Source organism: Myxocyprinus asiaticus, chromosome 6 (genome assembly GCF_019703515.2).
Source record: "Myxocyprinus asiaticus isolate MX2 ecotype Aquarium Trade chromosome 6, UBuf_Myxa_2, whole genome shotgun sequence".
NCBI classification, from domain to species: domain Eukaryota; kingdom Metazoa; phylum Chordata; class Actinopteri; order Cypriniformes; family Catostomidae; genus Myxocyprinus; species Myxocyprinus asiaticus.
Window position 1 is genome coordinate 48452518 of NC_059349.1, and position 13694 is coordinate 48466211.

General features: G+C 41.6%; 1 protein-coding gene across 7 annotated transcripts in view; it reads left to right on the top strand.

Moving 5' to 3' along the window:
- LOC127442077 (SLAM family member 9-like) overlaps positions 1 to 13694 on the top strand; it is a 284700-nt gene that overhangs the window by 97028 nt on the left and 173978 nt on the right. For 2 of the 7 annotated variants that reach the window (XM_051699829.1, XM_051699828.1), the window contains exon 5: positions 1878 to 1918. The exons of the other annotated variants lie outside the window; for them this stretch is intronic. In XM_051699829.1, coding sequence (XP_051555789.1) covers positions 1878 to 1918 — 41 coding nt within the window. The remainder of the gene's footprint in view (positions 1 to 1877; positions 1919 to 13694) is intronic. 7 annotated transcript variants of the gene reach the window in all.

Here is a 13694-nt window from a genome sequence, read left to right on the forward strand (position 1 = left end):
ACAGAAAATTAATAATACAACATTTATTTAAATAGAAATAGTCATTTGTAACATTCTAAATGCCTCTAAATCGTCTCTAAACTACATAATGTGCATTGTGACTGAAACACATTCCTATTTCAGGTTTATTCTCATTCACGTATGTCCAAGTATTTTAGCTATTAAGTTAACATACTGTACAAAACTAATATAGTGCAATATCATAGAGGAAATGTATCCTCTATGATATAGTAGCAATTATCCAGATGTAGAATGAGATTATTAAGCAAACTTTTATCAACTCCTACATGCCAACTGAATAAAATAAGCAAAAATAAACATTTCACACAGTTTTTAGTGAGAGATATGATTGCGGGGAAAAAAATTATGTTTTGTGAAAAGTCAAAAGAAGATTGCAATGTATGTATTATAACTATATCAGATATTATTAATAAAACATGGGAACTCATTGTGTGGGCATTTTTTGCCCCCATATTTTGAATTTTGGGGATATTTTTGTGAATTTCGGTGGCATTTTTCCCGTTAATTTCCGACACTATTGCCATTTTATCTTTCTAAGGTATTTAAAAAGTTTGTTTTAGACATGTAGTAGCAAGTAAATAAGATATCCCCACATATATGTCAAACTACATTATGTTAATGTTTGACACAGTTAAAACATTGCCTACCTTAAAAACAAGTGAAGTTTGATCAGTGGTTAAATGTGTTCAGACGGTTCCCTTGTACATGAATGAACGGCTCCTTTCCAGAATAAATTTAAATATGCAGAAAATCACCATATTACAGTTCTTGTATAGTGACAGGGCAGAAAGTCTTGGAGAGGCTAGAGAAGAGAGGACACCGGCGGCAGTTTATGAGAGCTGCTGTGCCCTGCGGGCTTCCGTCATACTGCGCACAGTGCATTTTAGTTTATAAACAGATTTAGCGCTTATAAGTTTCTACTTCCCAAACATTCAGAAATATTATGTATTTTTTTGTACTTTGTAATTATGGTGAAAAATAATTGTAGTGAAGTTGAATACTTCGTTATTAATCAACTCAAGTAAAGTAAATGTACTATTATTTTTTTATACTTAAAAAAGTTGAACAATTTATTCAAGGACTGTAACGATAGTAGCTGTAATTCGTTACTTTCCACCTCTGGAAAATTGTCACCTGTTTTCTTAGAAAAGGTTCTTTATTACATTTTTTTTGCACACTATATAGTATGGAAGAATGGATATTTGGACGAAGCAATAATATACACAAACTGCTGGAGGCCACACACCTGAAATTTGATTGGCCCATCACATCTATTTAGTATCTTGTTTTGTTTTGTTGATTTTATGAACAAACCTAAAATATTTATTTTACCTCCATGATGCATCATAATGTCCTAGTAAAGCTAGTCCAAGTTAAATGAACAAAAAATGTAATGCTGTTCTGTTTTAGTTCTTTCAAATATCTTATGTTGGTAGTTGGCTTGAACAGCTCCCTAAGAACAACCGATCAACAAAATATCAGTTGTGTCTAAAAAAACTAAAAAAAAAGAGATCTCAATGCAAACAAAGATATTTTCCCATACATGATTTATTATAAAACATTTGCACAGACATATTATTATTATTATTTATTTGTGATGAGTAAAAATAAATATTTATTATTATTATTATTATTATTATTGTTGTTGTTGTTGTTGTTTGCACTCTAATCTCTGTCTTGGCTCATATTTTTCTAATACAATTGAAACTTTGTATTGCACCACATTACATGTTACTGTATCCTTAAGATGAATTGGTTATGTTGTATGCTTCCTCATTTTGTAAGCTGCTTTGGATAAAAGCATCTGCTAAATGAATAAAATGTAAATGTATTTCATTCTTAACCTCTTACGTTAGGTGCTGAAGAGAGTGGAAGTACAGTCTATACTGAAGTTGAGGTAAGCTTCAAATTATTTTTTATAAAAAAGTAATTACTTTTCTCTCTCTCAGCATTCATGTTTTTATTTGTTTTCCTTTATGCTTTGGTGTCAATTATATAATACTTCTTTCTACTATGAATTTGTTTATAGTGAGGTCATATTTATTGCTGTATGTGCTGGCCACATGACAAGACTAGTGTTTGACCGATAAATCTGACGATATTCCGAATTTTTTAATTTTCGGCATCTGCTGATAAATTTCCCCATTTGGCCGATTCGTTTCTTAAGCTTTGAGGTGCAGAGAATCGCCTGCTTGCATGTAAAGGAGTCGTCTGAGACATGTTAACAACCATTCACAGTTTGTTTTGTTGTTACGTGCCATCATGTTACTACAATAACAGACCTGCATGCAACAACTCCTCATTTAAACTGCCCCGCAGATGAGAGCCACGACAAAACACGTACGAGCTCATAACGTTAAAGTGCTTGTCTGTTTCATTTATTCTCTCTCTCCTCAACAGTTCCCTGAAACTTTTAACTCTCTTGTCTAATGGTAAAAAGGCAAATATCAATAAAACTTCTATCATATACTGTCTGCAAAAATGCGGATATCTCATTTAAATAGATGTAATTCACGAACCTCACAAAACTTGCTCAAATCCAGTGTTCCCTTTCGATTCAGTTCACTTGACATTGCTGTAAGCAATATGGGGAATCCTTCTTGGACAACCTGGTTGAAACCCTTATACAATCACGCCAATCCTCTGATTGGCAATGGTGTTTGAGCCCTGCCCCTTTAGGCACATAGTTGGCCTATATAAGCAGGTGCTCACCATTTCTTCAGAGTTTTCTTCAAGACTGCGAACATCGTCTTCATCTTGGAACTCTCTCTGCTTCGCCGTCGAGATGCACTTACAGTGGACGGAAATTCTTGGCAAGATGTGAACAGGACAACTCGTCGCCTGTCTTCAAAGACTGCAGCGAGAGACTCACTGCTCCCCTGTGTGTTCCGGTGATGTGTTCTCCACATCGCCATCAAAGACGCTCTTGGTGAATGGGTTCTTTTCTTTAGACTCTTGCTGTTGATCAACACAGCGTTTCAGCAAAACTCCTACCTGCTTCCCTTCAATGCTCCGGCTTGAGGTACTGTATTCTTTTATATATACAATACTACTAAAGAGCCGCTTGCGTGATACGCATCTTTTAAAGATGTTGTTCCGCAAGTGTTCCCTATGCAAACGGCAAGTCCCGCCACCTGATGAGCACGAGAGCTGTGTTCGCTCCCTGGGCCATGCAGAAGCAGCTTTGATGGAGACTGCCTCACTGCGAGGGCATGAATCTCCAGACATTATGCTCTAGAATTGACCTTGCACCCTCCCACCCGTCTCCTCTGTGTTAAGTCCCGAGGGACCACATGAGGAAGCGCAGTGGGGCAGTGAGGTTAAGCTGGCCTGCCCAAGCCCTGTGAGCCCCCAGAACTTCTGATCTAATGTCCTTGCCTGTGCAATATGTGCGTGATGAGTTCTGGCCCTCTATTGGAGCACACGGCCTCATTACGTTTGGCGTCTCTTACGATGGGGATGTTGCTGTGTCACTCACAGCTTCAGGTGAGTGGTCCTCAGAGGACATTGCTGCCCCTTCCCCCAGCGAGGGTGAGGAGCATGCACACGCTACAGACAAGGAGCTTCTTCACATTCTTGCGAGGGCGGTTGAGGAGCTCGGTCTTGAGTGGTCCCCTCCAGAAGAGCCAGAAAAATCTCACCTGGATGAATGGGTTTTGCAAACCGGCCATCGTCAACAGGCCGCGGTCCGGAGGAGTGCACTATTCCTCCCTGAGGTCTACGCGGAGTTCACAAAGACATGGTGTGCACCCTACACTTCATGCACTCAGGTCGGAAGAGCTGCCATCCTCACTAAAGTGGACCACGCAGAAGAAAAAGGTTAGTCAAAGCTTCCCCTGGTGGAACAGGCAGTTGCAGCCCACCTCTGCCCGAATATGGGATGAAAATCCTGCCCCGCCCACCCCTCCAAGCCGTGTCGACTGACGTCTGCACTGGCAGGAAGAGCTTATACAGCAGCAGGCCAAACAGTTTCAGCTATCCACAGCATGTTGGTGCTCCAGGTTTTTCAAGCCAAGCTCCTCAAACAAATGGATGAGCAAGGCCCTGATCCAGAGCTGTTCAAAGAGCTCCACACAGCTACAGATTTGGTGCTGCGAGCCACGAAAGCTACCGCTCAGGCCATCGGCAAAGCGATGAGCAACCTGGTGGTTCTGGACCGGCAAATTTAGCTGACTCTAACGAAGATGCGTGACACAGAGAAAGCCGCCCTCCTCGAGACCCCAGTGTCAATTGATGGTTTCTTTGGCAACGCCGTGGAAGGCTTTTCAGAGCGCTTCATCGTGGTGCAATAGCAGTCCCAAGTGATAAAACACTTTCTGCCAAAGAGAAGTAGCACTTCCCCTTTCCCGGTACGCTCCCGATCTACTTCCGGTCAGAGCTCGGCAAAGAATGAATCTCTTGCTGCCCCAGTGCAGCCAAAAGCTACTACTGAGCTGTCTGTGAAGCCACGCAAACCGTGGCCCAAACGTAAGCACTTGCTTTCTTAGTGCGACACCCGCATCAACTGAAAAACCCCTGCCGGGAAGCAGAAAAGTTCTTGACATGCTCCGCCCTATGAAGAGGAGCCTAGAGCTCGCCGTTATTCATGGCCCAGAGCTGAAGAAGGCTCGATTCGAGGTGCACAGTGTTTCACTCCTCTTCCACAATACTGTTCATCGGGAATTGTTCTAATTGTTGCTTCTGTGTGTACTGCTCAAGTAAAGAATGTCCTCACAAAAGAGAGAAAAGCACCCGTTGTACAAACGAGATGCTCACACATTCTCAGAAAAAGGGCCATTACCTCATAATGCATCATATACCTCACACATTATGCTCAACTGCTTCCCAATGTTGAGCGGCGCTCTATCTCTAATAACGAGCGAATCAATAAGCCCGTTGTCAGATGAGCCCTCACGGCTGTGTCAGATTGGGTGTTAAAACTATCGAACATGGTTATATGATTCAGTTTGTATGCTGGCCATCTTGCTTCAACAGCATTTTGCCATCTGTGGTCCGACCACAGGATGCGCCAGTGTTGCGTGCAGAGATTCACAATCTCCTTACAAAAAACGTGATAGAGATGGTCCCAGACTGCGACACACAGTTTACAGCCGTTATTTTCTTATTCCAAAGGAAGACGGCAGGCTTCGGCCAATTCTAGATCTAAGACGCTTGAATCACATGCTCACGAAGTGCCCATTAAAAATGTTAACTCAGAAACAGATCTTATCGCACATCCATACTCAGGACTGTTTTGTGTCAATAGATCTGAAAGACGTGTACTTTCATATACCAATCGTGCCACATCACAGGCAGTTTTTGCGATTCGTGTTCGAGGGAACTGCCTATCAATACAAAGATCTTCCTTTTGGTGTGTCGAGTCATTTTTATTTGTATGGCGCTTTTCACAACACACATTGTTTCAAAGCAGCTTTACAGAAAATCATGCATTAACAGAAAATGAAACTGTAATATCTATAATGTCTTGGAGTCATCATTTTGTAGTATGATAAAATACGATTGTGAATTGTGTTTAAAAATAAGTACTTAAATAATAATTGTATTTAGAAACCCAGTGAGCAAGCCAAAGGCGACTGTGGGAAGAAACACAAAACTCCATAAAATGTTGGTTAGTGGAGAAGAATAACTTTGGGAGAAACCAGGCTCACTGTGGGGCCAGTTCCCCTCTGGCTAACATCATGAATATAATGCCAAAATTACTTAATTACTGTATGTATAGTGCAAGTCATGGTTTAAAATGATTCAACTACATAAGTGTTAAAGGTCAGTGTTTAAACAAATATTTTGTAAGATCTGTAAGATTAATGACTGATGTCTTTGAAGTTCATCCTGGATAAACTGCAGAAGTTCACATAGATGCATTGTCCTTTGTTAGTTGGCTGATGAAGGCTTTTGTTGGCAATTTATTGATAGTCTATGTATTCCATTATAAGACTGTAGTCCATCATTAGACTGAGGTGATGCAGGCAGAGATCAGTGAGGTGCATCGCAGTTCAACCGGCCGGTAATTTCGGTGAGGTCTGTCCTAAGTTCAAGGTTCAGGCAATGGCATATGATGTATCCCATGTCTTATAGTTGGAGTTGGCATCAGTTCATCCTCTGAAGTCCATCGTAATAGACTGAAGTGATGTTTGGCTGGCACTGGCTGCAATTAGTCGTCATCACTCAGAGACACGTAGCAGTGGAGTCCAACACGAAGCAGGAATGGAGCTGGATCTAACCGGTTAGGATAGGCGTCCCGAGGTTGAGACAGGGATACAAATAGAATAACATTAGCATAGATGCCATTCAATTTATTGCAGAGTTATAGATCATGATCAATGTTTCTGGTTCTGGCAGACCTAACTAAAGCAGCCTAATTGTGAGTTGATGGATAAATTAGGTGTATACCTGGCTAAATAGATTAGTCTTTAGTCTAGACTTAAACTGAGTGAGTATGTCAGCATCTCGAACAGTGTTAGGAAGACTATTCCATAGTTTAGGAGCCAAATATGACATTGATCTCCCTCCTTTTGTGGATTTTGATATTCTAGGAACTATTAACAGGCCAGAATTTTGCAATCGTAATGAACGTGATGGGATATAGCATGGTAGAAGGTCAGACCATTCAAAGCTTTGTACGTTGTTAACAAAATATTAAAATTAATATGAAACTTAACATTTTGACAATGTAACGACGTTAAAATGTGGCTATTATATAATTATATTTCTTGGTTCTAGTCAGCACTCTGGCTGCTGCATTTTGAACCAATTAAAGTTTATTTACTGAACTTGCTGAACATCCTCCCAGTAATGCATTACAATAATCTAGTCATGAACGCATGAATTAGATTTCCGGCATCAGCAACAGAGAACATGTGTCGTAATTTAGCAATATTTCTTAAGTGGAAGAATGCTGTTCTACAAACATTGGTAATTTGATTTTCAAAGGACAGATTGGTATCAAATATAACAGCTAAGTTCTTCGCTGTTGAAGACGATGTAACAGTACATCAATTGAGAGAAAAATTATATTTTAGCGGCTTATTTTTAGAGGTTTTTGGTCCAATAATTAGTACCTCTGTTTTGTCAGAATTGAGTAGAAAGAAATTTCATCCAGTCTTTGATTTCATTGATACACTCTGCTAATTTGGAGAATAGTGAAATTTCGTCAGATTTTGAAGAAATATAAAGTTGGGTATCGTCGACATAACAATGGAAACTTATTCTCCGATTCCTGATAATATCTCCTAGGGGAAGCATATACAAGGAGAAAAGCACAGGCCCTAAAACTGATCCCTGTGGCACTCCATTCTTAAGTTTGGTTTGGTTTGACAATTCCTCATTTACATAGACATAGTGGAAGCGGTCTGCTAAATATGACCAAAACCATGCTAATGCAAGTCCACAAATGCCAACATAATTCTCTAGCCTATTCAAGAGAATGTCGTGCTCTATCGTATTGAAGGCAGCACTAACATCTAAAAGCACTAGAAGTGAAATGCAGCCGCATTCAGATGATAAGATCAAGTCATTTGTAACTCTGATAAGTGCAGTCTCTGTACTGTGATGGGGCCTAAATCCTGACTGAAATTGTTCTATTTCTCTGTAGAAATGAATATAGTTGGGAGGACACTACCTTTTCTAGTATTTTCAACAAAATCAAATCAAAATCAAATCAAATCACTTTATTGTCACACAGCCATATACACAAGTGCAATGGTGTGTGAAATTCTTGGGTGCAGTTCCGATCAACATAGCAGTCGTGACAGTGATGAGACATATACCAATTTACAATAACATCAAATTAACACAACGCAGTTTAAACATCTGTTATACATAATTAAACTCGACTTAAAACATCAAATTAACACAACACAATTTAAACATCTGTTATACATAATTACACTCAACTTAAAACATCAAATTAACACAACGCAGTTTAAACATCTGTTATACATAATTAAACTCGACTTAAAACATCAAATTAACACAACACAATTTAAACATCTGTTATACACAATTACACTCAACAATATACAAATAATAACATACACTGTACAGTATACAATATGCTGTTTTTTTTTTTGTTTGTTTTTTACTATATAGATACTATATAGATACACATTATTCAATAAAAATTAAAATATATATGAAAAAAGTATATATATAGAATGTACAGTATTGTACTGTATTGACATTCAGGCTGTCGGTTGATAGTCAGTTGTTAAGAGAGACATAATATAATGACAGTAATATAATTTATGACAGTCCGGTGTGAGATAAAAGAGTAATAAAGTGCAGGGCTGATGTATTTTGATCGTGGGAGATCAAGAGTTCAGAAGTCTGATTGCTTGGGGGAAGAAGCTATCATGGAGTCGGCTGGTGCGGGTCCTGATGCTGCGATACCGCCTACCTGATGGTAGCAGTGAGAACAGCCCATGGCTCGGGTGGCTGGAGTCTCTGATGATCCTCCGAGCTTTTTTCACACACCGCCTTGTATATATTTCCTGGAGGGAGGGAAGCTCACCTCCGATGATGTGTCTGGCAGTTCGCACCACCCTTTGCAGTGCTTTGCGGTTGTGGGCAGTGCTATTGCCGTACCAGGCGGAGATACAGCCAGTCAGGATGCTCTCCACAGTGCAGGTGTAGAACCGTGTGAGGATGTGGCGGTTATTTTCATTCCAAACTTCCTCAGCCGTCTCAGGAAGAAAAGGCGCTGATGAGCCTTCTTCACAACGACTTCAGTGTGGACGGACCATGTGAGTTCCTCAGTGATGTGGACACCCAGGAACTTGAAGCTGCTGACTCTCTCCACTGGTGCTCCATTGATGGTGATTGGACTGTGTTCTCTGTCTTTTCTCCTGAAGTCCACCACAAGCTCCTTTGTCTTACTGACGTTGAGGGAGAGGTTGTGCTCCTGACACCAGTGTGTCAGAGTGTGCACCTCCTCTCTGTAGGCTGTTTCATCATTGTCAGTGATCAGACCTACCACCGTCGTGTCATCAGCAAACTTAATGATGGCATTGGAGTTATGTGTTGCCACACAGTCATGTGTGTACAGGGAATACAGTAGTGGGCTGAGAACACAGCCCTGCGGGGCTCCAGTGTTGAGGGTCAGTGATGAGGAGATGTTGCTGCCTATTCTAACCACCTGGCGTCTGCTTGACAGGAAGTCCAGGATCCAGCTGCACAGCGAGCTGTTTAAGCCCAGAGCCCGGAGTTTCTCATCTAGCTTGGAGGGCACTATGGTGTTGAATGCTGAGCTGTAGTCTACAAACAGCATTCTCACATAAGTGTTCTTTTTTTCCAGGTGGGAGAGAGCAGTGTGTATTGTAGATGCAATGGCATCATCAGTGGAGCGGTTGTTGCGGTAAGCAAACTGCAGCGGGTCAAGATAGAGTGGTAATACAGAGCAGATGTAATCTCTGATTAGTCTCTCAAAACATTTGCTGATGATGGGGGTCAGAGCAACAGGACGCCAGTCATTTAAACAAGTTATTTTCGATTGTTTTGGAACAGGCACAATGGTGGATGTTTTAAAGCATGTGGGGACTACAGACAAAGAGAGGGAAAGGTTGAAAATGTCCGTAAAAACACCAGCCAGCTGGCTCGCGCACGCTCTGATGACGCGGCCCGGAATGCCGTCTGGACCCGCGGCTTTGCGGATATTCACCCGTCGGAAGGATCGGGTTACATCCGCTACAGAGACGGAGAGTGAACTAACCTCTGTAGCTTCGGCCGTGAGAGCTCTCTCCGCGAGGGCGGTGTTATTTCCCTCGAAACGAGCATAAAAAGTATTTAGCTCATCCGGTAGAGAGGCAGCGGTGTTCATGGCGGAGTTTTTATTCCCTTTAAAGTCCGTGATGATGTTAATTCCCTGCCACATGCTTCTAGAGTTGGTGGTGTTAAACTGTCCTTCAATCTTACTCCTGTACTGGCGTTTTGCTGTTTTGATAGTTTTTCGGAGGGCATAACTGGCTTGTTTATGCTCCTCCGCGTTCCCGGAATTAAAAGCGGAGGTCCGCACATTAAGTGCCGCGCGAACATCGCTGTTGATCCACGGCTTCTGATTCGGATAGATTCGCACAGTTCTGGTCGGAATCACTTCCTCTACACACGTTCTGATGAAACACATTACGCTATCAGCGTAAAGCTCGATGTCGTCATCAGAGGCGGACCGGAACATCTCCCAGTCCGTGCGATCAAAACAGTCTTGTAGCATAGAGTCTGATTGGTCCGACCAGCACTGGATCGTTCTGAGGGTGGGTGCTTCCTGTTTCAGTTTCTGCCTGTAAGCGGGCAGAAGCAGAATGGAAGAGTGGTCCGATTTGCCAAATGGTGGGCGGGGGAGGGATTTGTAGCCATCCCGGAACGGAGAGTAGCAATGGTCCAAAACCCGGTCCCCTCGTGTGTTGAAACTAATGTGCTGGTGATATTTCGGTGCGACTGATTTTAAACTGGCTTTATTAAAGTCCCCGGTCACAATGAACGCGGCCTCAGGGTGCGCGGTTTCCTGCTCACTTATACTCCCATACAGTTCCTTGAGTGCCCGGTCTGTGTCGGCTTGTGGGGGAATGTACACAGCAGTGATAATGACCGCTGTGAATTCCCTCGGTAGCCAGAATGGTCGACACAGAAGCATAAGAAATTCCAGATCAGGAGAACAGAAAGACTTGATGGAATGTACGTTCCTCTGATCACACCAGGATTTGTTGATCATAAAACATACACCACCTCCTCTAGTTTTACCTGAGAGGTCTTTCGCTCTGTCCGCTCGGAGCATGGAGAACCCCGCGGGTTCAATGGCTGAGTCTGGAATCTCCGCAGATATCCAAGTTTCCGTAAGGCAGATAACGCAGCAGTCCCTCGTCTCTCGTTGGAAAGAGATCCGCGCTTTCAGCTCGCAGAGCTTGTTATCCAGAGACTGAACATTTGCCAGTAGAATAGTGGGTAGCGGGGGTCGATTTGCGCGGCGTCTTACTCTGATGAGAACGCCGGCTCTGTTTCCCCTTTTCCTCCTGCGTTTCCGCGGCCGTGCTGCCCAGACAAAGGGCTCCGCTTGCGTGTTTGTAAACAGCGGGTCGGCATTGAGGAATGTGAAGTCCGGTTTACGGTGTGAGATCGCTGAGCCAATGTCCAAAAGTGTTTGTCTGTCGTAGACAATAAGGCAGACAACATCCAAGACAAAAAACATAAGAATTGTAAACAAAACAAACAAACCATTGCTATGTTGTGTCGGAGCTCGCAACGCAGCAGCCATATTCGGCGCCATCTTGAGTCCATATAAAGGGATCAAACATAAAGGGAGATTTGAAATCGGTCTATAATTAGCCAGTTCTCCAGGATCAAGTTGTGGCATCTTAATAAGCGGTTTGATATCTGCCATTTTAAAGTTTCTTGGGACATGTCCTAAAGATAGCGAGGAGTTAATAATATTAAGAAAAGGTTCTGAGATTAGAGGGAATACTTCTTTTAAGAGCTTAGTTGGTGTTGGATCTAACATACATGTTGTGGCTTTTGATGTTTCGTAAATTTTGTTAGCTCTTTATGACCTATGATAGCGAAGGATTGAAGTTGCTCGTGAGGAAAATTATGAGACACTGATGTGTCTTTGAGGTACTGTGACAGATGATTGCATAATTCCAATTTTATTTCTGATTATTTCAATTTTATCAGTAAAGAAATTCTTGAAGTCATTACTATTGTGCTGCGACGGAATATCTGGTTCAGTTGAGGCTTTATTCCTAACCAATTTAGCCACAGTACTGAATAAACACCTAGGATTGTTGTGGTTATTTTCTATGAGTTTGCTAAAATATGCTGACCTGGCAGCTTTTATTTCCTGTCTGTAGCTACAGACACTGTCCTTCTATGCACCGCGAAATACCTCTAATGTTGTATTCTTCCACTTGCGCTCCATTTTCCAAGCTGCTTTCTTGAGAGCGTGAGTGTGATCATTGTACCATGGTGTGGGGCTTTTTTCTTTAATTTTCTTTAATTGAAGAGGGGCAACAATATCAAGAGTGCTAGAGAAGACTATTTATGTTTTCTGTGTAGGGAAACAGTATGGAATTATAAGTGTACACGGGTTGGGTTAAAATGCCTGCATACCTTCACCATTATATGTAGCTGGATTCAATATGTGTGAGCTAGGATTTAAATGAAACTTTTCTTATTCTACATTATTATGTAAGGAAATTTATAATGGAATTAGTCGCATTCAACAACCATTGTAAATTAGATAAATGACAAATGACTAGATTATTTGTCTGAATAAAATTCTCCACCATTAAAATTGTAATACAACGTCTCGTTGTATCCGCTTACAATTTCTATTGTAAGGAATTAGCTTTAATAAGGGAATTATGATTAATTCTCTTATTGGAGTAAGATTATTCTCATGGCTTATTGAAAATAATATTACACATATTTAGGTATAGCTTTGAAGCTAAATCTTTTAAAAACAGGGATGAGATTATTTATCAAAATATACCACAGTCAAATTATCTTTGAATTCAGACAAACTTTATTGCTATTCTAAACATAAAACTAATCTAACACATACAACATGAAACAGGTTAGTGAGTAGTGACAGATTGTGAAATAAATGATCAATACAGAGAAAATGAATTTATGGAGTCTGTTGACAGTGCCTTAAGAACCATTTATCCTTCTTTGAGGCTAAATCGATTTGCAGTCGGATTACCCAAAGTATTTAACTAATACACCTGCACTTTGAGCAAAAGTCTGGAGATGTACTTGCTTGTCGTTGCGTTTCCTTGCATTGCGTTCTTTGTGTTGCTCAGTTCTTTGGCTCTTTGTCGATCTGGATCCTCTAGGTGACTGTGGGTGCGGATGAAGCCACAGTTTGTAGAAGTCTTTCACACAGTTCTTGATGTCTGTATAACTCATCATGAGCTGCTGTATGACTGAGTTTCTGTCATGTTGAATTAGAATGTGGTTGAGGTTGAGGCTAATGGCTGAGTTTTCAGTCCATAAGCCGGTGCCGTGTCGGTCACTGCTGTGTCTGGCACCTGTATTCCTGTCATTGGTCGTGACAGGAGGGGTATGAAATGTCTTTATGGTCGGCCTTGGGTGGATTCTGCTTGAAGTATGCTGTGAGTAGTTTCAGCAGTTCTGGTGAGTTTTCTGCAGGTGGCTCATGAGCAGGCTTAGTTCTGTGTCTGTGTGCAGGTTCAGTTCTGTGTCTGTCTGCACAGTGTTGCAATGGTTTTTGTCATCGGTTGCCTTTAAGTGTCCATCTGGGTTCCCATATCGTCCTTTCTTTTGGACTGCTTGAGGGACGTGGTCTGTTCCACGGTTTCTCCCAGTGGTTGGACGTGCATATGGGTCTGGCACTAATGTGGGGGTCACGCTCTTGAACCCCATGTGGTTTACTCTGCTCTATGCTGAAGAACCTGGCTTTGTTGTGATGCCACATATCTTCTGATGCCAACCCTTGGTTTTGAGAGGTAAATCGGGCCTTGCTTGAGGCCATTCTTTGTTTAACATAAAACTTGTATGCTAAGTCACGCAGTGTTGAGCTGTCATCGTGCGAGGACAGGCTGTGACTCCTAGATGATATCTCACCGTGGGATGCAGGTTTCGGAGGAAAATGGTTTTGAAGTTGAATTCTTCTTCCATCTCAGGTTCGTTCCGAGACTGGAAGTAGTCTTGCCGTAGTCTATGGT